This window comes from Bos indicus, chromosome 13, assembly GCF_029378745.1.
Source record: "Bos indicus isolate NIAB-ARS_2022 breed Sahiwal x Tharparkar chromosome 13, NIAB-ARS_B.indTharparkar_mat_pri_1.0, whole genome shotgun sequence".
NCBI lineage: Eukaryota > Metazoa > Chordata > Mammalia > Artiodactyla > Bovidae > Bos > Bos indicus.
Window position 1 is genome coordinate 12,583,847 of NC_091772.1, and position 26,707 is coordinate 12,610,553.

General features: G+C 43.3%; 1 protein-coding gene across 1 annotated transcript in view; it reads left to right on the forward strand.

Moving 5' to 3' along the window:
* The first annotated feature begins 420 nt into the window (after window positions 1-420).
* The window catches only part of LOC139186442 (uncharacterized), a 67,213-nt gene continuing 40,926 nt past the window's right edge, over window positions 421-26,707 (forward strand). The window contains exons 1-2 of the mRNA XM_070800752.1: window positions 421-702; window positions 7,690-8,025. Of these exons, the coding sequence (XP_070656853.1) occupies window positions 436-702; window positions 7,690-8,025 (603 nt within the window). The 5' untranslated portion in view covers window positions 421-435. The remainder of the gene's footprint in view (window positions 703-7,689; window positions 8,026-26,707) is intronic.

Consider the following 26,707-nt stretch of genomic DNA (forward strand, 5'->3'; position numbering starts at 1 on the left):
GGTCTATATTCAGTTAAGGCCTTGTGGATTTGTGCTGCAATTCCGGAGCTTGGTGGCTGCAGGGAGAAAGTGAGGAAGCAATTTTGCCGAGTCTGGAGGGTCTCTGGGGCCAAGGTGGGCACTGGGGTGGGGAGAGATGGGTTCCCCTTGGAGTCGATGTTGGAGGGCCTGGGGGGAGCTGCAGGTGGAGAATCAGGTCGAGAGATCGCCCACCCAAGCCTCTGGGTTCCAGCACCGTGGAGTGACACGTGGAGGTCTGTGAGAAGCAGTGACCTTGGCACCAACGTGGGAACCTTTGGCATAGCTGGTGCTGAAGGCTGAGAGGTGGAAGATGGCCACGGTGGCTGGAGGATGGCCCTGGTGAGCCCCCTCAAGGGGTCCTGGGGGTGGGCAAGGTGGGGGGCTGGAGTTAAGACGCGGTGCTATAGAACCAGGATGTTGATGCCTGCCTTAAAGTGGGCGGCCTCAGATGACTTACGCAGAGTCTGTCTTCAGGTCTGGGTGACAGTCCCACGAGGCCAGGCTCTGTCCAGTTCCTGCTCACACCAGCTGCCTGCTCTCGGGGTGGGTCCCCTTCTGTTTTGCAGCTGCGCTTTGCTGCGAGGTGACTTTGGAGAGGACTCCAGGAAGCAGCGTTGTCCACAGCCAGCCAGTCGATGGGCACTGGGTGCTGGTCATAGATGTGCCTCCAGGTTCTTCCAGGTAACATCACTGTACTTTCTCTGCAGCGGAATTTTAAAGTTTCTGCCTTGTGCATGTGAGCTCAGTTGTATCTGACTCTTTGAGGCCCCATGGACTGTGTAGTAGCCCACCAGGCCTCTCTGACCTTGGGATTTCCCAGGCAAGAAAACTGGAGTGGGTTGCCATTTCCTCCTCCAAGGGATCTTCCTGACCCAGGGATCAAACCTGCCTCTCCCTATGTCTCCTGCATTGGCAGGTGGGTTCTTTACTGTCTGAACCATTCTGCCTTGTATCAGATTCCAAGTTATTTTCAAAGGAGGGTTGACCTTCTTAATTTTTCTTCCCTTCTGCCTTCAGCCAAGCTGACTTCCCTCCACAGATATTTATTAAGCTCACAGTCATTGACAGGAACCATCTCAGACTGGCTTCACCATGTATAAGGTGGCCACGTTGAATGAATTACTTGCCTTCACTGTCTGTGGTTGGTTTATCTATTAAGAGGAGGATAATAGTCATATCTTATTTGATGTTGGCAGGATTAAGTGGCTTCCTACAGGTTGTGAACCAGTGAAGTGAAGTTGCTCAGTCATTTCTGACTCTTTGTGACCCCATGGACTGTAACCTACCAGGCTCCTCCATCCATGGAATTTTCCAGGCAAGAGTACTGGAGTGGGTTGCCATTTCCTTCTCCGGGGGATTTTCCCCACCCAGGGATCGAACCCAGGTCTCCCACATTGCAGGCAGACGTTTTACCTTCTGAGCTACCAAGCGCTTAGAATCTGTGATTTGCACATAGTAAGACGTAGACAACAGCAATGGTCGCTGTTATTACTGCACGTGACAGTAACGGTGGTCGGAGCTCAGTGGACAAAACTGACATGGTTCCTGTCTTCACGGGGCTCACAGCCCAGGGCTTGAAGGCGTGTGCTCAGCCCAGGACCACTGCTGATTGTGATGATGCAAGACTCTTGTTTCACTGGGTGCATCAAATAGGCCAGTCCTGGGAAGGATAATGTGATCTGACCATTGCATTTCTTGCACTTGCATGAACACTCAAAGTTTTTCTGCCCATCTTGTCTCCCTTTCACCCTGCCTTAGAATTTACTGTTTCTTCTACCTAAAAAATAAATAGTAGCACACATTCATGTAGCTGTGACCACGTGCCAGGCAGTGTTCTGACTTACATACATCAACATATTTAAGTCTCATGTCAGCCCTATGGGGTAAGTACTGTTGTTATACTGAGCCACAGAGAGGTCAGATAACTTGCCCAGGGTCACACAGTAGTGAAATGGCAGACAAAGTAGGATTTGATTCCAGAAAGTCTCTTAAACCCCAGGCTGTGCAGAACATTGGCTCCTGCCCCCATCACGGCACTGGGTCCTTTCCTGTCACTCAAGCATATTTCTTCAGAAAACCTTCTCTGTCAAATCTAAACCAGCATAATCTCTCATGTTGTCATATTTCTTTTTCTTTAACATCTTTAAGATGTTAAAAAAATACATTATTTTTTACACATTTGTGGATCCATATACATTGTATGGCATTTTTTTTTACAAGTTTTAAAATTTTATATAAATAATGTCATACATATATATCATTCTGCAACTTGGGTTTTTGCTCAATAATGTTTCTGAAATTTGTAAACATTGAAGATATGCTTCTAGGTCATTTATTTGAATTAACAGAAGTGTAATCCATTTTATGACTGCTGCTGCTGCTGCTAAGTTGCTTCTGTCGTGTCCGACTCTGTGCAACCCCATAGACGGCAGCCCATCAGGCTCCCCTGTCCTTGGGATTCTCCAGGCAAGAACACTGGAGTGGGTTGCCATTTCCTTCTCCAATGCATGAAAGTGAAAAGTGAAAGTGAAGCCGCTCAGTCGTATCCAACTCTTAGCGACCTCATGGACTGCAGCCTACCAGGCTCCTCCGTGCATGGGATTTTCCAGGCAAGAGTACTGGAGTGGGGTGCCACTGCCTTCTCCCATTCATACCTATAATTCACCTACTCTCTTTTTGATGGACATTTAGATTGCTTCTGATGTTTTTCTGCTATAAACAATATTGGAATGAACAGTCTTGGGCATGTGTCCTTGGAGACATGGGAGAAAGCATCTGTATAAAAAATTCTGTACTCAGAAGGGTCATGGGTCTTGAAAATATTGAACTTTACTAGATGTTGCCACGTTTCTATCTGAGGGAGATGCTAGCAGTTCATTCCCCCAACAGCAATTTATGAGACTTTCTTTTTCTCCATGTCAAACAATCTGATTTTGTTCTGAGAAGATCACACTAGTGATGAGTAAAAAGTGAGCTGGGTGAGGGTAGGAAGGCGTGCACGGGGGTCCAGACACACAGAGAGCTAAGAACCGGGACAGTCAAGGTTTCTCGCTCCAAACTGGCGGTGGAGAACTTCCTGCACGATCCTCTGCTGTCTGTTCCCGTTTTCCCTTTTATCATTGGGCTGGCGAGGACGGAATTATCTGCTTGTCAAGTGTTATCAATCAAATATCAAATTGTGTGGGCAACTGAACCGCTCTTCTTTGTAGAAAATTATTATTTGTTTTTTATTTAACAAAACTCAAGGCTGAGAGGGTGCTCCGTTGTGCCCTTCTGTGGTTTTAGCGCTTTCTCGGCTTTGGCTCAGCCCCGGCTTGTTTATCATGCATGTGTTGTAGTGCAAATGTGGAACAAATGAAGCCGAGATATCAAATTAATACTGTGATCTGTTTTTCTGTTTTGTTGCCATAACAATCTGTGGCTCTTGAAGCAAAGAGAAAATTAGAATTGTATTAAAGGTGTTTACACCATGTACACTCCATCCTGCCTTATTATTTATTGCTATAATAAGTGTATTTAACATTTTGCTTAAGGAGGGCTCTTTTCTACTTCCTTTTGCCTTGTGGTTTTTCTGCTTGTCCTTCTAAACTGGCTGTGCTTTTGACCTTGATATTTCCTGTAGTTCTGAGCAGAAAGGATGCTTCATGACCTCATGATTCCTTGTATTTATTCCTCCCCTTCCCGCCCCCATTTCCCCCCAATCCTGGGAGCTCCTTTTAGTCAGGAGTCTTGGTTAGAAACAAAACAGGACTTGGAGTATGTTTTCCTCCTTTGTTTGCCTCATTCTTTCCTTCTAAACCTGAATTGGAGGTTCAGCATCCTTTGGGAGAGATGAGGAGAAGCTGGGGTGGAAGAAAGGAGAATCAGAGCAATTTATGCCTCAGAAGAAGTGCAATGGAAATCAACATGGCACATGGAGGCCCAGGATGCGGGTCCCCTATCTCCCTCCATTCCACTCTATTCCCATGGTCAAGCGCTCAGCTCCCCAGAGCCCTCTTTGACAGACGACCTTACTCTGCCAACCATCACAAGCTGCAATCCAGTGGGACACAGTGTGGCTGAAATGGTGGGGCTGGGGTGATGGGAGCCCCTCCCCCCACTAACTAGATCAGTTTACCTGCATAGGTAAATTGGGACCATCCAGTGTCATAAGCTCTTCGAAAGCTCTTTGATGCTATTCCTGCTCCATTTATCAGTCTACAATTCCTAGATAATGCTGGGCACACACAAGGAGCTCAAGAAGAGCTTCATCCCCTGATTGTTTGGGTTATTGGTGAGGGAAGATGTATGTAAAGATGTTTATGAGTTATGCCCACTTCAGGGCATCTGTGGCTCCAGAGGCAATAGAATGAAAAGGAACATTGCTTTTCTTAAAAAAATTAATATATTTTTGGCTGTGCTGGGTCTTCACTGCTGTGTGAGCGCTTTCTCTGGTTTTGGCAGCAGGGGCTACGCTCTAGTTGCAGCGTGCAGGCTTCTCATTGCGGGGCTTCTCTTGTTGCAGAGCACAGGCTATAGACAAGGGCTTCAGCGGCTGTGGCACACAGGCTTAGTTGCCCCACAGCATGTGGGTTGTTCTCGGACCAGGCCTGGAACCTGTGTCTGCTGCCTTAGAAACTGGATTCCTAACCGTGGCCCACCAGGGCAATCCTGGAAAGGTACATTTCTGACCCTTCTTGGAAGAGTCCTCCGGGTGACCTATGTCTGCTTTCTTCTGTGGGGGGGAATGTGGGCAGAGAGGGGACATGGGTCCCCTCTGCCTGGTGACTCTCTGTACAAAAAGGTCAGAGCCAAAGAGGCCCTGTTGTCCTTTACTGCCCAGGGGCCCTTGAATCAGGTCTCAAGCCCAGGGCATGATGAAGACCCTTTCTTGTGTGAGTCTCTTTTTGAGACTCAAACCAAGGGTGGTCCCTGGTTATGTCAGTAATACAGGCAAAGAAAGCCCACTAGGGCCAAGAAAAAAAATCAACCTTTCTGTCAATGCCAAAGTTTTTTTCTTAGATTCTTGCACATGGGCCCACACTTGAGGACACAAACAAACTTTGTTTTTTTGGCCAAGGCACATGGCAGGCAGGGTCTTAGTTCCCTATCCGGGATGAAACCGGTACCCCCCTGCAATAGAAGCGCAGAGTCCTAACCACTGGACCACCTGGGAATTCCAACACACATACTCCTAAAAAGAAAGGATAAAGAGGGCAAAATTGGGTTTGCAGTCCGGGTTAGCATGTGAGTGGTCATAGTGTCATCACACAGGAGGCGGCTGCTTGACTATGGCAACTGGGATCTGGAGGGAGGAGGGTGAAATGGAAGGAATATTAAGCAGGCTGGCGAAGGGAAGATGCAGGGAGTGACAGGAGGGTCTGCGATGGTTGGGCAAGCTTGGTTCTGGGTGCATCTTTGAAAAAAGCACGTCCTGTCAGGTTTCCTGTCTCTTTCTTCAGAGCCCCCTTTTTTTCGCCTGGATGCCCATCCCAAGTCTTAGGGCAGAGGTTCCTCTAAAAGTAGGGTTGTGGTGGGCAAAATCAGACAGGAGGTACGGCCCAGTCATCCCCAAGCACCAACTCTTTGCATTTATGAATAACCTGTTAAAAATGTTCCTCTTTAGTCACCTTCTCTCAGTCATGTCTGAGAAGGCTGAGTAAACACAGTAAATTCTTGTGTATCAGTGGATTTAAATTGCTTAGACAGTGCCACATCCGCTACTTCAGTCAGCATTTCTGACCATAAGGGTTACTACTGTAGTGTGATTATTTTTCTGTTGTGCCCTTAACTCAGGTATAGGGATGTGAAGTAACTCGTCCAGGTTCACGCAAAGAGGAAATGCACGACTTCAGAGCACTCTGCGATTCTGCTTGCTTCAACGAGCACAGTGTGTATGTGTGAGACGAGGGAGCAGTGGAACTTTGCTTTTATTTGGTTGAATTCCCTTGTGTCTACATGATCTGAATGTCAGTGGCTGAAACAGGTACAAGGGAGCAGGCTGCAGCAGCAGTGCAGAAATGTGCACTTCCTAACTTACGTGGGACATGACAGTTTTGTTTGTTCCAAATAAATACTTTGCAGTATCCTGCAGATAAAATGTGCCTGTTATCCTTGCTTTAAAAACCTTCACAGAATGCGTGCACTTCTGTTTGTGTGGGAAGATGTATTGTGAAATATTAACATAATCTTTCTCCTCACAAAGACACACACGCAGTTGTTATCCCATGGTACTACACTCAATGAGGATAACAGAAAACAGGTCTTTCCCAAAATAGAATTGCCAGACTTAGCAAATAAACAAACAGGACACACAGTTCAATCTGATTCAGATAAATGACAAATACTTTTTAGTATATTCTATGCAGCATCTGTGGAAAATTCTGAAAGAGATGGGAATACCAGACCACCTGACCTGCCTCTTGAGAAATCTATATGCAGGTCAGGAAGCAACAGTTAGAACTGGACATGGAACAACAGAATGGTTCCAAATAGGAAAAGGAGTACGTCAAGGCTGTACACTGTCACCCTGCTTCTTTAACTTATATGCAGAGTACATCATGTGAAATGCCAGACTGAATGAAGCACAAGCTGGAATCAAGATTGCTGGGAAAAATATCAGTAACCTCAGATACGCAGATGACACCACCCTTATGGCAGAAAGTGAAGAGGAACTAAAAAGCCTCTTGATCAAAGTGAAAGAGGAGAGTGAAAAAGTTGGCTTAAAGCTCAACATTGAAAAAACGAAGATCATGGCATCTGGTCCCATCACTTCATGGGAAATAGATGGGGAAACAGTGGAAACAGTGTCAGACTTTATTTTGGGGGGCTTCAAAATCACTGCAGATGGTGATTGCAGCCATGAAATTAAAAGACGCTTACTCCTTGGGAGGAAAGTTATGACCAACCTAGATAGCATTTTGAAAAGCAGAGACATTATTTTGCCAACAAAGGTCCGTCTAGTCAAGGCTATGGTTTTTCCAGTGGTGGTGTATGGATTTGAGAGTTGGACTGTGAAGAAGGCTGAGTGCCGAAGAATTGATGCTTTTGAACTGTGGTGTTGGAGAAGACTCTTGAGAGTCCCTTGGACTGCAAGGAGATCCAACCAGTCCATTCTAAAGGAGATCAGCCCTGGGTGTTATTTGGAAGGAATGATGCTAAAGCTGAAACTCCAGTACTTTGGCCACCTCATGCAAAGAGTTGACTCACTGGAAAAGACCCGGATGCTGGGAGGGATTTGGGGCAGGAGGAGAAGGGGACGACAGAGGATGAGATGGCTGGATGGCATCACCGATTCGATGGATGTGAGTCTGAGTGAACTCCAGGAGTTGGTGATGGGACAGGGAGGCCTGGCGTGCTGCGATTCATGGGGTCGCAAAGAGTCGGACACGACTGAGCGACTGTACTAACTTAACTATGCAACATATGGGATATACTTGTACTAATTGACATTTATCTGAAATTCAAATGCAATGGATGTCTTGTAATTTTCTCTGGCAACCTTATCCCAAAGAATGAAGTCAAACAACGAAAGTAACACGCTTGGCTTTTAAGTTTACAAACGGTGGCTTAGTGTAAAATAGAAACACCAGGAAGAGGAAAACTCTGGGTTGAGGAAGGGATGGAAGCCAGGGAGGAAAGAGATAATGGTGACTGTAGCTATTTCCCGCACCTCTCTGTGTTCCACAGATAACTTCAGGGTTTGCAGGTACCCTGCGGTACCCAGAATCAGCCAGGACGCTGGAACGAGGACCCACGCAAGCTCCGCCCACTCCCACCCAACAGCCGTCCCAGAATGCCTTGTCCCAGAGACCGGATGTCCCCGGATTCCTCGCAGTCCCTCAGGCCGGAAGGAGGTGTTTGCTGTCTGTGGGGTTTACCCCAGGCCGCGGTGGACCTACGTCACCACAGGCGTTGTCAAGGGTCACGGGCGAGGTCAAGGACCGGCTGCTGAGAAGCAGCACCAGGACACTGAGGATGCCGGAGGAGGCTGCTGCGTGGAGTTCATGCCCGGCCTACCGCCAGGTAAGCTGCCACAGCCTGTCTTAACTGGCCAGAGTGGGGCAAACACAACGTGATATCCGCGTTACCCAGAAAACCTGATGAGGTTCAAGTTGAAAACAAGGGCCATGTGAGAGGTGATGAGTGGGAAGGACAATAATGGGCCTTGCGCTCCGGAGGTCGTGGTCAGAGACGTTTGCGCAGCCTGTGGGGTTGCTGTGGGAACCACGCCAAGATGCCGAGGCCAGGACGCCTGGGGGCGGGGCGGTTTCGGCTCCACCTTATCAAGTGGTGAGGCTGCGGCCTAGTGACCCTGAGGCCTGGCCAAGCACGACTGGGAGGGAGCATATCTTCCCGCCCCCTGAATACAGGAGCGCACGCTTCCGTTGCCCTTGACAGTGGACTGTGCCCTCTGTAGCCACCAGGGAGCGTCTGGTGATCTGCCGTCCTTGACCTCCTGATCTGGGCTTTTATCAGCTGTGCGTCTTTAGGTCATTAGGGAAACCCTGGAACCGAACTATTGGCGCCCTTTGTTGGCTGGCTGGCCTTAAATGAACACTCAACAACTGAAACTCATTTGCTTCCCTATAAAATGGAAACAATAATGCCCCCTTCCTTGGGTCCCTCTGAGGATTAAATGAGGTAATGAGCCAATATATTGCAACACGTGGCACATGGCTGGGACGCCCAAGGTCAGCTTTTTGGGCAGAAACGTTTTGTTGGGGCGCTGCCCGCCCTGACCACATCCTTGCTCCTTCTCCTCTCCGGCTCCGCCTGCCATCCATCCTATTAAGATCATCTCCCAGAGAAGGACCATTCAGGCTTCCTGGTGGAACTGATATTGTGTAACCTCTTCCCGAATTGTTGCCTTTTCGGCTTTTATTAAATTGTGGAGTGCAAGGCTTCAGGTTCTAAATGGAGTTTGTTAGAGAGGAAGTGTTTGGACCAAGGAACCCTTTCCTGCTGTGGGGAAAGGGGGCGGATCAGAGCAGATGGCAGGTGCAGCCTGAGAGGAGCAGGATGGTGCAGTGCTGGGCACTGGTCTGGGCCTGTTCCCAGCACACGGTGATGCTCTTGTGTCTCCAGCAGTTGGCCAGGAGATGCCTGGGTGCTAGGAGCCGGCCGGCAAAATTACAAGCTCACGACCCTGTGGTCTTTCAGCGTCACACTGCCACAGATGTCTATTCTTGGCTGGGGTGATTAGCCTCAAAGTGGAAAGTTGGCAGGAAGAGAATGTGGCCTTCCTGCAGCGAGGGACTTGATGATGTATATTTGGTACAGTTTTCAGCTGCCAGAGAGGAAAGGCAGCTAATCAGATGAGCTCATCCTACCTGGAGATTTCAGCTGGTCCAGGCGAGGATAGAATCATAGCTCCAGGTCGGATGATTCCTTGTACTGATTTTGATGCAGCCATTTTGACATAGGCATGGCAAAAAGGAAAAAAAGGCCCCCCCCACCCCCACCCCCGACACTGTTGAACCTTAACCCATCTTGAACCTCTTCCTTGCTCCTGAGTAAAGTTCAGGGGTGCAGTTAAGCCAAGGATGCAGTGAGGGTGTGAAAGGGGTAGGATGAGGGTTTTGAGCATATTTTTTTTATTGCAGTATAGTTGCTTCACAACGCCGTGGCAGAAACACTGCAGAGCAAAGTGAATCAGCCATGTGTATTTCTATATTCTTTCCCTTTTGGGTTTCCCTCCCATCTAGGACACCACAGTCTATTAAGTAGAGTTCCCTGTGCTATACAGCATGTTCCCATCAGTTGTCTGTTTTATTCTTAGAATCAGTAGGGGTCCTTAACCTCTAGGATCTGATGCCTGATGATCTGAAACTGATGTAATAAAGTGCACAGAAACTGTAAAGTGCTTGAATCATCTGAAAACCACGCTCACCTCCAATCCATGGAAAAACTGTCTTCCACGAAACCTGCCCCTGGTGCCAAAAAAGTTGGGGACCACTGATCTATACAATATTTCTAGATTTCCACATGGATGCGTTAGTATATGATACTTGTTTTTCTCTTTCTGACTTCACTCTGTATGACACTCTCTGGATTCGTCCACGTCTCTACAAATGACCCAGGTTTGTTCCTTTTTATGGCTGCTTGCATGCGTGCTAAGTCATTTCAGTCATGTCTGACTCTGTGTGACCCTATGAACTGTAGCCTGCCAGGCTCCTCTGTCCATAGAATTCTCCAGACAAGAATACTGAAGTGGGTTGCCATTGCCTCTTCCGTTTTATGGCTGAGTAATATTCAACTGTGTATATGTACTATATCTTTTTAATCCACTCCTTTGGTAATGGACATTTAGGTTGCCTCCATGTCCTGGTTATTGTAAATAGTGCTGCTATGAACATTGAGGTGCATGTGTCTTTTTGAATTATGGTTTTCTTTGGTGAAGTCAAATGGGCCTTAGGAAGCATCACTACAAACAAAACTAGTGGAGATGATGGAATTCCCTAAAAGATGATGCTGTGAAAGTGCTACACTCAATATGCCAGAAAATTTGGAAAACTCAGCAGTGGCCACAGGACTGGAAAAGGTCAGTTTTCATTCCAATCCCAAAGAAAGGCAATGCCAAAGAATGTTCAGACTACCACACAATTGCACTCATCTCAAACGCTAGCAAAGAAATGCTCCAAATTCTCCAAGCAAGGCTTCAAACAGGACATGAACCAAGAACTTGCAGAAGTTCAAACTGGATTTAGAAAAGGCAGAGGAACCAGAGATCAAATTGCCAACATCCATTGGATCAGAGAAAAAGCAACAGAGTTCCAGAAAAACATCTACTTCTGCTTTATTGACTATGCCAAAGCCTTTGACTGTGTGGATCACAGTAAACTGTGGAACATTCTTCAGGAGATGGGAATACCAGACCACCTTACCAGCCTCCTGAGAAATCTGTATGCAGGTCAAGAAGCAACAGTTAGAACCAAACATGGAACAATGGACTGGTTCCAAATTGGGAAAGGAGTAAGTCAAGGCTGTATACTGTCACACTGCTTATTTAATTTATGTGCAAGTACATCACGCAAAACGCTGGACTGGATGAAGCACAAGCTGGAATCAAGATTGCAGGGAGAAATATCAATAACCTCAGACATGCAAATGACACCATGCTTATAGCAGAAAGCAAAGAACTAAAGAGCCTCTTGATTAAAGTGAAAGAGGAGAGTGAAAAAGCTGGCTTAAAACTAAACATTAAAAAAATGAAGATCATGGCATCCGGTCCCAATACTTCCTGGCAAATAGATGAAGAAACAATGGAAACAGTGAGAGACTTTATTTTCTTGGGCTCCAAAATCACTGCAGAGGGTGACTGCAGCCATGAAATTAAGATACTTGCTCCTTGGAAGAAAAGCTATGACAAACCTAGACAGCTGACAAAGGTCTGTATAATCAAAGCTATGGTTTTTCCAGCAGTCATGCATGGATGTGAGAGTTGGACCATAAAAAAGTTGAGCAAAGAATTGATGTTTTTGAACTGTGTGGTGTTGAAGGAGACTCTTGAGAGTCCCTTGGACTCCAAGGAGATCAAATCAGTCAATCCTAAAGAAAACCAGCCCTGAATATTCACTGGAAGAACTGATGCTGAAGCTCCAATACTTTGGCCACCTGATGCAAAGAACTGACTCCATAGAAAAGACCCTGATGCTGGGAAAGATTGAAGGCAGGAGGGAAGGGGATGACAGAGGATGATATTGTTGGATGGCATCACCAACTCGATGGCTCAGGAAACTCAAATAGGGGCTCTATCAACCTAGAGGGGTGGGATGGGGAGGAGGATGGGCGGGGATATATTTATATATATATGTATACCTATGGCTGATTAATATTGAGGTTTGACAGAAAACAACAAAATTCTGTGAAGCGATTATCCTTCACTTAAAACAATAAATTAATTAAAAAACAGTGGACATGAATTTGAGCAAGCTCTGGGAGTTGGTGATGGACAGGGAAGCCTGGCATGCTGCAGTTCCCTGGGGTCGCAAAGAGTCGGACACGACTGAGCTGCTGGACTGAATTGAACTTTCCCTGGTATTTGCCCAGTGGAGAGAGTGCTGAGTCACCTGGGAGTTCTAAGTTTAGGTTTTTAAGGAAGCTCCATACTGTTTTCTATCTTGGGCTGTATCCAAGTAGCCATTTCAATTGTAGGGTTTCATGGGTGTGGGTGGAGCTTGGCAGTCCCCTGGCCTGTGTGGAAGAGGAGCAAGGGAATTGCCTTCACCTGATCGAAATCCCAGACTTTGGTCATCAAGTGGGCAGAGGAGGAAGGTCACTGGGGCGCACGGGCTTTGGATGGAATGTTGCCTCAAGATGTTACATGCCAACTTTCCCAGAGTCCGAGTGCTGACCTCCTTTTGGGGATAGAAGAAATAAAGCCCCTGCATCTTATTAGGTGTTGATGAAAAAACGTTGCCTGCCATATTAGTAAACAAAAGATCCTGTGGCCTTTAAACTATCACACTGCAGCCACTCCCAGCAGTGCGCCCTGAGGAGACTCAGGATGAGAAAATACAGGACACTGGCCCCAGAGAGCTGAGGCGCACGTCAAAGGGGTGATTCTAGTGAGCCCATCCTCTTGCATCTTCCTATACGTAGAAAAGTGCTAACTTTCTTAATTTGAGGTATCTGGTTTTCTTTAAATAACAGTAATCTTTTGATGTTCTGACTACCTGATCTTTGTTGCCAAAATTCTCACATATCCTGGCTCCCCCTTTTACCTCTTTGGAATAGTCCCTCAGAACTGTTTGAGAGGCTGTGTCTTGGACTTCCCAGGTGGCGCTAGTAGTAAGGAACCCTCCTGCCTATGCAGGAATCTTGGGTTCTATCCCTGGGTGGGGAAGGTCCCCTGGAGGAGGGCATGGTAACTCACTCTAGTATTCCTGCTTGGAGAATCCCATGGACAGAGGAAACTGGTGGACTACAGTCCATAGGGTTGCAAAGACTGCAGTGACTTAGCACGCAAGCATATGTGTCTTGGGCTTAAGTCCTCAGTTTTGTCTGCCAAATAAAACAACTCTGAACTTTTAGGCTGTGCGTTTTTTTCAGTTGACACAGGACAAGCCCCTTTCCTTCCTTCGTTTTTCTTGCCTGTTTTATAATTAAGCTGTGTCAGGTTCTTAGTTGCAAATCTCAGGATCTTTCATTGCGATGCATAGACACTGGTGGTGGCGCACTGCTGGTAGTTGCGGCACGTGACTCTGCCGCATGTGGGGTCTTAGTTCCCCGGCCAGGGATTGACGCCATCTCTCTTGCACTGCAAGGAAGATTCTTAACCGCTGGGCCACCAGGGAAGTCCCTCCGCCTTCCCTCCTTTTGATGCTCTTGTAAGGTGAGCCCAACCACCCCCCTAAGTAGTTACCCCCCAGATTCATGTCTCCCACATCTGTTTCCAGCCCTGCCTCCTGAGATCAAGATCAGGAGAGATACGAACATGACATAAACCTACTTGATAACCCACAATCCCCTTCCAGGATTCCCTTCCTCCCTTCTTCTTTCTCTGTATGTCACATTCAGCATTTTGCTATGTTTGAAGTATCTCTAAACCTGTTTTCCCCTCCAGTCTGACTGCTCCTTCCTTCTCTGCTTACCTGAATTATTACATATCCTTGCATCTAGTCTTTTCCTCTTCAGGTCACTTCCCACATTGATCTTCTGATCTTCGCTGGTTGATTGGTTGTTTTTAACATTTGTGCACCTCAGTCCCTGTGGAAGAAATCTCAAAGTCCTTAGTTTGGAATCAGGTCAGATCAGATCAGTTGCTCAATCATGTCCGACTCTTTGTGACCCCATGAATAGCAGCATTCCAGGCCTCCCTGTCCATCACAAACTCCCGGAGTTCACTCAGACTCATGTCCATTGAGTCAGTGATGCCATCCAGCCATCTCATCCTCTGTCGTCCCCTTCTCCTCTTGCCCCCAATCCCTCCCAGCGTCAGAGTCTTTTCCAATGAGTCAACTCTTCACATGAGGTGGCCAGAGTACTGGAGTTTCAGCTTTAGCATCATTCCTTCCAAAGAAATCCCAGGGCTGATCTTCAGAATGGACTGGTTGGATCTCCTTGCAGTCCAAGGGACTCTCAAGAGTCTTCTCCAACACCACAGTCGGAGCTCAGCCTTCTTCACAGTCCAACTCTCACATCCATACGTGACCACAGGTAAAACCATATCCTTGACCAGACGAACCTTTGTTGGCAAAGTAATGTCTCTGCATTTGAATATGCTATCTAGGTTGGTCATAACTTTCCTTACAGAACTGCTAAAAATCTAATGTCAGTCTCATTTCCAGTGCATCCACCGTCTTCAACTAAGCTGTACTCCAGTAGATCAGGCTGCTTACTGCTTCCCAGTCAGGCCCAGTGTTTGTTGCTATCGTTCTCCACTTCTCTGCTTGGTGACATGTGACATCCATATGCATTTGAGGATTTCTGTCGATTTGGCTATGGATTCTCTCCTGAAACCACCACCATCATTAGAGATACTACTCCTTCTCCGCCTCTGGTTCCAGAGTCCTCATTTGCTCCTTGTTCGACACTTTGCATCAGTATCAGTTTAGTCGCTCAGTCGTGTCTGACTCTTTGCGACCCCACGGACTGCAGCACTCCAGGCCTCCCTGTCCATCACCAGCACCTGAAGCCTGCTCAAACTCATGTCTTATCGAGTTGGTGATGCCATCCAACCATCTCAGCCTCTGTCGTCCCCTTCTCCTGCCTTCAATTTTTCCCAGCATCAGAGTCTTTTCCAGTGAGTTAGTTCTTCACATCAGGTGGCCAAAGTATTGGAGCTTCCGCTTCAGCATCAGTCCTTTCAATATTCAGTCCTTCCAGTGTTCAGTCAGAATAATCAGGACTGATTTCCTTTAGGATTGACTGGTTTGATCTCCTTGGAGTCAAGGGACTCTCAAGAGTCTCCTGCAACACCACACAGTTGAAAAACATCAATTCTTTGCTCAGCTTTTTTTATGGTCCAACTCTCACATCCATGCATGACTGCTGGAAAAACCATAGCTTTGATTATACAGAACTTTGTCAGCAAAAGTAAAGTCTCTGCTTTTTAAAATGCTGTCTAGGTTTGTCATAGTTTTTCTTCCAAGGAGCAAGTATCTTAATTTCACAGCTGCAGTCACCCTCTGCAGTGATTTTGGAGCCCAAGAAAATATAGTCTCTCACTGTTTCCATTGTTTCCTCATCTATTTGCCAGGAAGTATTGGGACCGGATGCCATGATCTTCATTTTTTGAATGATGAGTTTTAAGCCAGCTTTTTCACTCTCCTCTTTCACTTTAATCAAGAGGCTCTTTAGTTCTTTGCTTTCTGCTATAAGCATGGTGTCATTTGCATGTCTGAGGTTATTGATATTTCTCCCTGCAATCTTGATTCCAGCTTGTGCTTCATCCAGTCCAGCGTTTTGCGTGATGTACTTGCATATAAATTAAATAAGCAGTGTGACAGTATACAGCCTTGACTTACTCCTTTCCCAATTTGGAACCAGTCCATTGTTCCATGTCTGGTTCTAACTGTTGCTTCTTGACCTGCATACAGATTTCTCAGGAGGCTGGTAAGGTGGTCTGGTATTCCCATCTCCTGAAGAATGTTCCACAGTTTACTGTGATCCACACAGTCAAAGGCTTTGGCATAGTCAATAAAGCAGAAGTAGATGTTTTTCTGGAACTCTGTTGCTTTTTCTCTTGATCCAATGGATGTTGGCAATTTGATCTTTGGTTCCTCTGCCTTTTCTAAATCCAGCTTGAATATCTAGAAGTTCTTGGTTCATGTCCTGTTTGAAGCCTTGCTTGGAGAATTTGGAGCATTACTTTACTAGCGTGTGAGATGAGTGCAATTGTGTGGTAGTTTGAACATTCTTTGGCATTGCCTTTCTTTGGGATTGGAATGAAAACTGACCTTTTCCAGTCCTGTAGCCACTGCTGAATTTTCAGAATTTTCTGGCATATTGAGTGCAGCACTTTCACAGCATCATCTTTCAGGATTTGAAATAACTAGAATTCCATCACGTCCACTAGCTTTGTTGTAGTGATGCTTTCTAAGGCCCACTTGACTTCTCATTCCAAGATGTCTGGCTTTAGGTGAGTGATCACACCATTGTGATTATCTGGGTCTTGAAGATCTTTTTTGTATCATTCTTCTGTATATTCTTGCCACCTCTTCTCAATATCTTCTGCTTCTGTTAGGTTCATACCATTTATGTCCTTTATTGTGCCCATCTTTGCATGAAATGTTTCCTTGCTGCTGCTGCTGCTGCTAAGTCGCTTCAGTCGTGTCCGACTCTGTGTGACCCCACAGATGGCAGCCCACCAGGCTCCTCCGTCCCTGGGATTCTCCAGGCAAGAACACTGGAGTGGGTTGCCATTTCCTTCTCCAATACATGAAAGTGAAGTCACTCAGTCGTGTCTGACTCTTATCGACCCCATGGACTGCAGCCCACCAGGCTCCTCCGTCCATGGGATTTTCCAGGCAAGAGTACTGGAGTGGGGTGCCATTGCCTTCTCCAGAAATGTTCCCTTGGTATCTCTTAGTTTTCTTGAAAAGATCTCTAGTCTTTCCCATTCTGTTGTTTCCCTCTATTTCTTTACACTGATTGCTGAGGAAGGCTTTCTTATCTCTCCTTGTTATTCTTTGGAACTCTGCATTCAGATGGATATATCTTTTCTTTTCCTTTTCCTTTTGCTTCTCTTCTTTTCTCAGCTATTTGTAAGACCTCCTCAGAAAACCATTTTGCCTTTTTGCATTTCTTCTTCTTGGGGGTGCTTTTGATCGCTGCTTGCTGCTGCTAAGTCGCTTCAGTCGTGTCCGACTCTGTGTGACCCCAGAGACGGCAGCCCACCAGGCTCCCCCGTCCCTGGGATTCTCCAGGCAAGAACACTGGAGTGGATTGCCATTTCCCTCTCCAATGCATGAAAGTGAAAAGTGGAAGTGAAGTCGCTCAGTCGTGTCCGACTCTTCGAGACCCCATGGACTGCAGCCCAGCAGGCTCCTCCGTCCATCACTACCTCCTGTATAATGTTAGGAACCTCTGTCCGTATTTCTTTAGGTACTCTATCTATCAGATCTAATCCCTTGAATCTATTTGTCACTTCCACTGTATAATTGTAAGGGATTTGATTTAGGTCATACCTGAATGGTCCAGTGGTTTTCCCTACTTCCTTCAATTTAAGTCTGAATTTAGCAATAAGGAGTTCATGATCTGAGCCACAGTCAGCTCCTGGTCTTGTTTTTGCTGACTATATAGAGCTTCTCCATCTTCGGCTGTCAAGAATATAATCAGTCTGATTTCAATATTGACCATCTGGTGATGTCCAGGTGTAGAGTTGTCTCTTGTGTTGTTGAAAAAGGGTGTTTGCTATGACCAGTGCTTTCTCTTGGCAAAACTCTGTTACATACTGTGTCACTTTACATATGGTGTCATAATTATATACCCCTGTCTCTAACTAGTTGGTAATCTTCCCATGGAGAGACAAGAGCCCTGAAAGGACTTGATTGTCTACCAGTATTTCTCACACTGTAGAACACTGATTCTTTGGATGTAGTCGACATTATATAGTGCTTATATTACTAGTGCTGCTATAAATTTTGAGTTGGCCAAAAATTTTGATCAGGATGTTCCTTAACCTCTTATGGGAAAACCTGAATGAACTTTTTGGCCAGTTGTATACTTTGCATGTAGGTATGTATTTTTATTATCCGTTTTACAGATGAAGAAACTAATGGCTAATAAGTGGGAGAGCTAATTAGGATTCAAGTGCAGCCAGTATTGTTCCAAAGGCCACGCACTTAACCCGACATGATTTGAACCTATGACATCACACTATGCTGTCCCTCAGGTTAATAGATATTATATTGATACAGAGCTTTAAGAATGAATGCCCTATTTCATAAGCATTAGGTTAAGCAAAGTTAAATAGGTGGCTCTTTGCTTCTTGGAGCTTTTTGTATAAATTTTACTACACATTTTGGATTTTTCAAGAGGAGGCTATTTACTGTGTGTTCTCAGTTACGTCAACTCTTTGTGACACCATGGGCTGGAGCCCCCAGGCTCCTCTGTCCATGAAATTTTCCAGGCAGAAATACTGGAATGGGTTGCCATTTCCTCCTCGGGGGATCTTCCCAACCCAGGGATAGAACCCTGGGTCTCCTGCCTTGGCAGGTAGATTCTTTACTGAGTCACCTGGGAAGTTAACAGAATTTCTCACACATTCTTGGCTACCAAACCCTTTTTTTTTTTTTTTTCCTGTAAATTATCTTGCAGCTTAATGTCTGTAGAATGTAATTTGGAAAACATTGCTCTAGATCAGGGTTTTCAAATTCATGTACACTGTAACATCATAAATTATCTAAATTTTAAACTGTGGACTCTTGTATTTATGTGTGTGAATATTATATATTTATATTTATCATATTCTTTTTTTCCCTCAGTTTTACTGAGATATAATTGACATACCCCACAATATAAGTTTTGGAGTAGGAAATGGCAACCCGGAGCCTGATGGACTACAGTCCATGGGATCGCAAGGAGTTGGACATGACTGAGTGACTCAACACACACTATATAAGTTTAAGTTATATAACATAGTGGTTCAACTTCCATGCATTGTGAAATGATTACTGTAGTAATGTTAATTAGCATGTATCATGTTATACAGGTACAATAAAAAGAGGCAGCAAAAATTTTTTTCTCATTGTGATGGGAACTCTTAGGATTTAGTCTCTTAATAATTTTCATTTATTCTGTGCGACTATGTTAACTGTGGTCATCATGTTGTATATTACATCCTTCATACTTATCTTTCTTATAACTGGAATTTTATACCTTCTGACTGTCATCTTCTTCTCCCACCTCTGGTAGCCACAGATCTGATCTCTTTTATGAGTGGTGTTTTGTTTTTTCCTCCAAAGGGAGATCATATAGTATTTGTCTTTCTCTGTCTGAATTATTTCACTTAGCAAAATGCTTCAAGGTCCATCCATGTTGTTGGAAATGGCAGGATTTCTTCATTTTTTTAATGGCTGAATGATACTCCATGGTGTGTGTGTGTTTGTGTGTGTGTGTGTGCGCGCGCGTGTATTACAACCTCTTCATCCATTCAGCTGTTGATGTTTCCATGTCTTTTTGTTGTAAATAATGCTGCTATGGACATAGTGGTGTAGATATAATTTTGAATTAGTGTTTTCATTTCCTTTGCATATATTCCTTGAGGTGAAATTGCTGGATCATATAGTAATTCTGTTTTTAATTTTTTTAGTATTCTCTATACTGTTTTTCACAGTGGTTGTAAAGTTTACAGTGTGCAAGGACTCCCTTTTTGTCTCAGCTCTTCATCAACCATTTCTTTCTTTCTTTTTTTTTAATGGCCATTCTAACAGGCAGGAGGTGTTACCTGTTTCAGTGTGGTTTTGATTTGTGTTTCTCTGTTGACTAATGATGTGCGTTTTTTTCATGTGCCTGTTGACTGTTCATATATTGGATTTTCAAAATTGTCTGTTCAGGTCTTTTACCCTTTTTAAAAAGTTGGATTATTGGTTTTTGTGTTATGGAATTGTAGATGTTTGTGTATTTTGGATATTAACCCCTTGATTAGATGTATGGTTCACAAATATTTTTTCCCATTTGTAGTTGTCTTTTCATTTTGTGGATGGTTTCTTTTGCTGTGCAGAGCCTTTCAGTTTGATGTAGTCCATGTTATTTAGTTGCTCAGTCGTGTCCGACTCTGCGATTCCGTGGACTGCAGCACGCCAGACTTCACTGACCTTCACCAGCTCCTGAAGCTTGCTCAAACTCATGTCCAGTGAGTCAGTGATGCCATCCAACCATCTCATCCTCTGTCATTCCCTTCACCTCCTGCCTTCAGTCTTTCCCAGCATCAGGGTCTTTTCTAATGATATAGTCCATAGTCCCACTTATTTATTTTTGATTTTATTCCTTGTGTTTTAGGTGTCATATCTAAAACATTGTGACCTATGGGCCCATGTTCTGTGTCAAGGAGCTTTCCCCCTATGTTTTTTTCTAGGAGTTTCATGGTTTCAGGTCTTACTTTTAGGTCTTTAATCCGTTTTGAGTTAATTTTGTGTAGGGTGTAAGATGGGGCTTCCAAGGTGGCTAATGCTAAAGAACCCGCCTGCCAGTGCAGGAGACACAGAGCAGTTTGATTCCTGGGCTGGAAAAATCCCCTGGAGAAGGAAATGGCAACCCACTCCAGTATTCTTGCCTGGAGAATCCCATAGACAGAGGAGCCTGGCAGGATACAGTCCATGGGGTCCCAAAGAGTCGGGCATGACTGAAGCGACTTCGCATGCATGGTATAAGATAGGGGTCTAGTTTCACTTTTATTAAACTGGAATATAATTGCTTTACAATGTTGTGTTGGTCTCTGCTGTAGAGTGAAGTGAATCAGCTATAGGTGTACGTATAGAACCTCCCTCCTCCCCCTCCTCCCCATTTCTGTGTCATCTCAGAGCGTCAAGCCGTGCTCCCTCTGCTGTACAGCAAGTTCCCACTATCTGTCTGTTTTATGCATGGTGGTGTATACATGTCTATCCTAATCTCCCAATTTCCCCCACTGTCCCCTCCCCACACTGGGTCCACATATCCAGTCTCTATGTTTGTGTCTCTGCAGGTAGGTTCATCTGTACCATTCCTTTAGATTCCACATATATGCATTAATAGATGATACTTGTTTTTCTCTAACTTCACTCTAGGTCCATCCACATCTCTACAAATAACACAGTTAAGTTTCTTCTTCTTTGAGATTTATTTATTTTTGGCTGCACTGGCTCTTCATTGCTGTGCTCGGGCTTTCTCTAGTTGAGGTGAGAGGGAGCTACTCTTCATAGTGTTGCTTGGGCTTCTCATTGTGGTGGCTTCTCTTGTGGCGGAGCACAGGCTCTAGGCATGCACGCTTCAGTACTTGCATCTCTTGGGCTCTAGAGACTGGGCTTGGAAGATGTGGCACATGGGCTTAGTTGCCCCAAACACATGTGAAATCTTCCTGGACCAGGGATTGAACCCGTGTCCCCTGCACTGGACCACCAGGACCACTGGACCACCAGGAAGGTCCTGCGTTCCTTTTTATGGCTGAGTAACTTTCCATTGTTTATATGTACCACATCTTCTGTATCCATTCATCTATTGATGAACAGTTGTGTTGCTTCCATATTCTGGCTATTGTAAATAGTGCCGCAGTGAACAATGGGGTACATGTGTCTTTTTGAGTTATGGTTCTCTCAGGGTATGTGCCCAGGAGTGGGATTGCTGGGTTATATGGTAGTTCTATTTTTAGTTTTTAAAGGAACCTCCATATTGTTCTCCATAGTGAGTGAAAATCACTCAGTCGCGTCCAACTCTTTGTGACCTCATGGACTATACAGTCCATAGAATTCTCCAGGCCAGAATACTGGAGTGGGTAGCCTTTCCTTTCTCCAGGGAATCTTTCCCAACCCAGGGATTGAACCCAGATCTCCCACATTGCGGGTGGATTCTTTACCAGCTGAACCACAAGGGAAGCCCGAGAATACTGGAGTGGGTAGCCTATCCCTTCTCCAGCAGATTTTCCTGACCCAGGAATTGAACCGAGGTTTCCTGCATCGCACGTGGATTCTTTGCCAACTGAGCTATCGGGGAAGCCCATTCTCCAAGGCTCTCTGATGCCCCTCCAGAGTTCTCCATAGTGGCTGTATCAATTTACAGTCTCACCAGCAATGCAGGAGGGTTCCCTTTTCACACTTTCTTCAGCATTTATTGTTTTTTGTGATGATGGCCATTTTGACAGGTGTGAGGTAATGTCTTATTGTAGTTTTGATTTGCATTTCTCTTAATAATTAATGATATTGGGCATCTTTTCACGTGCCTGTTGGTCATCTGTAGGTCTTCTTTGGACGTCTCTTTAGGTCTTGGGCCCATTTTTTGATTGGGTTGTTTGTTTTGATATTTAGCTGCATGAGCTATTTTGTTTGTTGTCTCATTTGCAAATATTTTTTCCCATTCTTAAGGTTGACTTTTTATTTTGTTTATCGTTTCTTTTGTCATGTAGAAGCTTTTAAATTTAATTAGGTCCTGTTTATTTTTATTTTCATTACCCTAGGAGGTGGGTCAAAAAAGATCTTGCTATGATTTGTGTCAAAGAGTGTTTTTCCTATGTTTTTCCCTAAGAATTTTATGGTGTCCAGTCTTACATTTAGGTCTTTAATTCATTTTGAGCTTATTTTTGTGTGTGGTATTTTAGATAGCATTCTATTTTTATTCTTTTACATGTAGCTGTCCAGTTTTTTCAGCACCACTTATTGAAGAGATTGTCTTTACTCTATTGTATATTCTTGCCTCCTTAATCATAGATTAGTTGACCATCTCTGTGTGGGTTTATCTCTTTGCTTTCTATCCTGTTCCATTGGCCTGTATTTCTGGTGTTTCTGGGGTGTGTGTGTGTGTGTGCACGCGTGCACATGCGTGTGTGTGCACCAGTACCATACTGTAGCTTTGTAGTATAGTCTGAAGTCAGGGAGCCTGGTTACTCTAGCTCTGTTTTTCTTTCTCAAGATTGCACTGGCTGTTTGGGGATTGCACTGGCTGTTCGGGGTCTTCTGTGTTTCCCTACAAATTGTAAAAATGTTTGTTCTAATTCTGTGAAAAGTGCCATTGGTAATTTGATAGGGATCGCATTGAATCTGTAGGTTGCTATGGGTAGTATAGTCATTTTAACAATGTTAATTCTTCCAGTCCAAGAACATGGTATATCTTTCCATATGTTTGCGTCCATGTGTTTGATTTCTTTCATTAGCATTTTGTAGTTTTCTGAGGTCTTTTGCATTCTTAGGTAGGTTATTTCTAGGCATTTAATTCTTTTCGTTGCAATGCCAAATGGGATTGTTTCCTTAATTTCTCTAATCTTGTGTTGGTTGTTAGTGGATGGAAATGTAAGGTGCATTAATTTAGTGTCCTTTGGAACTACAGCAAATTCATCGATTAGGTCTGGTAGTTCTCCGGCGGCATCTTTAGGATTTTCTTTGTGTGGTATCATGTCGTCTGCAAACAGCGATAGTTTCACTACTACTTTTCCAATTTGTGTTCCTTTTATGTCTGTTTCTTCTCTCGTTGCCGTGGCTAGGACTTCCAATACTATGTTGAATAAGAGTGGTGAGACATCTTGTTCCTAATTTTAGAGGAAGTACTTTCAGTTTTTCACCATCGAGAATGAATGTTTGCTGTGGGTTTGTCATATTGGCTTTTATTATGTTGAGGTAGGTTCCCTCTATGCCTACTTTCTGGATTTTTTTTTTTTAATCATAAATGGGCATTCAATTTTGTCAAAAGCTTTTTCTGCATCTATTGAAATGTTCATGTGGTTTTGATTCTTCAATTTGTTAATATGGTGTGTCACATTGGTTAATTTTGCATGTATTGAACAACCAGTGCATCCCTGGGATAAATTCCAGTTCATCATGGTATATGATCCTTTTAATGTATTGTTGGATTCTGTTTGCTAGTATTTTGCTGAGAATTTTTGCATTTATGTTCATCAGTGTATTCTGTGATTTTGTGTGTGTGTGTGTGATATATTTGTCTGGTTTTGATATCAGGGTAATGGTTGCCTTGTAGAATGAGTTTGGGAGTGTTCCTCCCCCTGAAATTTTTGGGAAGAGTTTGAGAAGAATAGGTGTTAGCTCTTTGCTAAATGTTGATGGAATTCACTTGTGAAGTTCTCTGGCCCTGGACTTTCTTTGTTGGAAGATCTTTAATTACAGTTTCAATTTCACTACTTATGATTGGTCTGTTTATATTTTCTATATCTCCCTGGTTCAGTCTTGGAAGGTTGTACCTTTCTAAGAATTTGTCCATTTCTTCCAGGATGTCCATTTTATTTGCATATAGTTGATACAGTAGTCTCATTTTTTTTGTAGTTAATTTATTTGGCTGCATTGGGTCTTAGTTGTGGCACTCAGGATCTTTGTTGCTTCATGCAGGATCTTTTGTTGTAGCTTGTGGGCTCTCTAGTTGTGGTGTGTGGGCTTAGTTGCCCCACGGCATAACGAATATTAGTTTCCCGACCAGGGGTTGAACCGGTGTCCCCTTTACTGCAAGGTGGATTCTTAACCACTGGACCACCTAGGAAGTTTTTGTTGTAGTCTCTTAAATGATCTTTGTATTTCTGTGATGTCAGTTGTAATTTCTTCTTTTTCGTTTCTAATTTTATTTATTCGAATCCTCTCCTCTTTTTTTTTTTTTTCTTTTTGAATCTGGCTAAAGGTTTATCAATTTTATTTTCTTCTCAAAGAACAAAGTTTTAGTTTTATTGATCTTTTCTATTGTTTTCTTCATTTCTATTTCACTTATTTCTGCTCTGATCTTATGATTTCTTTCCTTCTAATAACTTTTTTTTTTGTTCTTTCCCTGTTTGGTTTAGGTGTATGGCTTGACTGTTTATTTGAGATTTTTCTTGTTTCTTTAGGTGAGATTGAATTGCTATAAACTTGCTTCTTAGAACTGCTTTTACTGTGTCCCACAGGTTCTGGGTCATCATGTTTTTGTTGTAATTTGTTTCTGTGTATTTTTTTTATTCCCTCTTTGATTTCTTCAGTGATCTCATGGTTATTTAGTAGTGTATTATTTAGCCTCCATTTGTTTGTGTTTTTTTTAATATAGTTTTTTTTAATTTTTTGCATGTAGTTGATTTCTAATCTCATAGTATTGTGGTTGGGAAAGATGACTGATGTGATTTCAGAGTTCTTAAATTTACCAAGGCTTTGATTTTTGACTCAAGATGTGATCCACCCCGGAGAAATGTTCCATGTACACTTGAAAAGAAGGTGTATTCTGTCACTCTTGGGTGGCATGTCCTATAAATATCAGTTAAGTCTAGGTTGTCTGCTGCATCATGTTTTCCTATTTATTTTCTGTTTGGATGATCTGTCCATTGGTGTAAGTGGCATGTTAAAGACCCCATTATTATTGTGGTAGAGTTGATTTCCTGTTGTATGGTTGTTAGCATTTGCCTTGTATTGAGGTGCTCCTATGTTGGGTGCATACATATATATTATTATATATATTATACATATATACATATATATTATATATATATATACATATATATTATACATATATACATATATATTATATATAATATATATATTATATATCTTCTTCTTGGATTGATCCCTTGGTCATTATGTAGTGATTTTCCTTGTCTCTTGTAATAGTCTTTATATAATACCTGTTTTATCTGATTATGAGTATTGCTGTTCCAACTTTCTTTTGATTTCCATTTGCACAAGATATCTTTTATCATCCTCTATCAGTCTCTATGTGTCTCTGGGTCCGAAGTGGGTCTCCTATAGACAGCATATATGTGGGTCTTGTTTTTGCCTCTACATGTATTTATATGAATATCCAATTTTCCCAGCACCTTTTATTGAAGAGACTGTATTTTTTCCATTGAGTGTTCTTGGCTCCCTTGTCAAATGTTAGTTGACTGTATATGGTTGGATTTATTTTGGACTCTTGATTTTGTTCAGTTAGTCTATTTTTCTGTTTATATGCAGTACTGTACTGCTTTGATTACTGTAGATTTATAGTATAGCTTGGAATCAGAAAGTGTGATGCCTCCTGTTTTGTTTTTGTTTCTTATGATAGCTTTAGTATTTAGAGTCATTTTAATTACATATAAATTTTAGAATTATTTTTTCTACTTCTCTTAAAAAAATACCATTAAAATGTTGATAAGAGATTACATTGACTTAATTGATGGCTTTTGGTGGTTTTGACATTTTAACAGTATTAATCTTTGCAATCCAGGGGCATGAGATACATGTCCATTTATTTGTGTCATCTTTGATTTCTTTCCTCAGTGTCTTGTGATTTTTGGATTTTTAGATCTTTCATCTCATTTTTAAAGTTTATTCCTACATATTTTATTGTTTCTGATGCTATTGTAATTATTTCTTTTATAGATAATTCATTGTTTATAGAAATGCTATATGATTTTTGCATGTTAATTTTGTATCCTGAAGTTTTACTGAATTTGTTAATTAGATATATATATATATATTTTTTGGTGGAATCTTTAGGATTTTCCAGATATAAAATTATGTTGTCTGCAGATAGTCTCACTCCTTTTCCCCTGCACTTTTGAGGCCTTGCATTTCTTTGTCTTGCCTAGTTACTCTGGCAAGGGCTTCTAGCACTGTGCTGAGCATAGGAGCAGTAGAGGTGGGAACCCTCGTGTTTCTACTCGTGTTTCTATTTTTAGAGGCAAAACTTCCGCTTCCCACCACTGATGTGATGTTAGCTGTGATGTAATCATATATGGCCTTTATTATGTTGAGGTACGTTTCTATTTCTAATTTATTAATTTTTAAAAATCACGAATGTATGTTTAATTTTGTTAGATGCTTTTTCTTCATTTATTGAGATGATAATATGATTTTTTTTTTCTTTCCAGTAAGGCAGTGGCACCCCACTCCAGTACTGTTGCCCAGAAAAGCCCATAGATGGAGGAGCCTGGTAGGCTGCAGTCCATGGGGTCGCACAGAGTCGGACACGACTGAAGCGACTTAGTAGTAGTAGTAGTAGTAGTAGTAGTAATGTCACTTCAACTCATGTATTTGAACCACGCTTTCAGGTATAAATCCCTCTTGATCATGTGTTAATATGTTATTGAGACTTTTTGTGTCTGTATTCATGAAGGATATTGATGTGGTAGTGT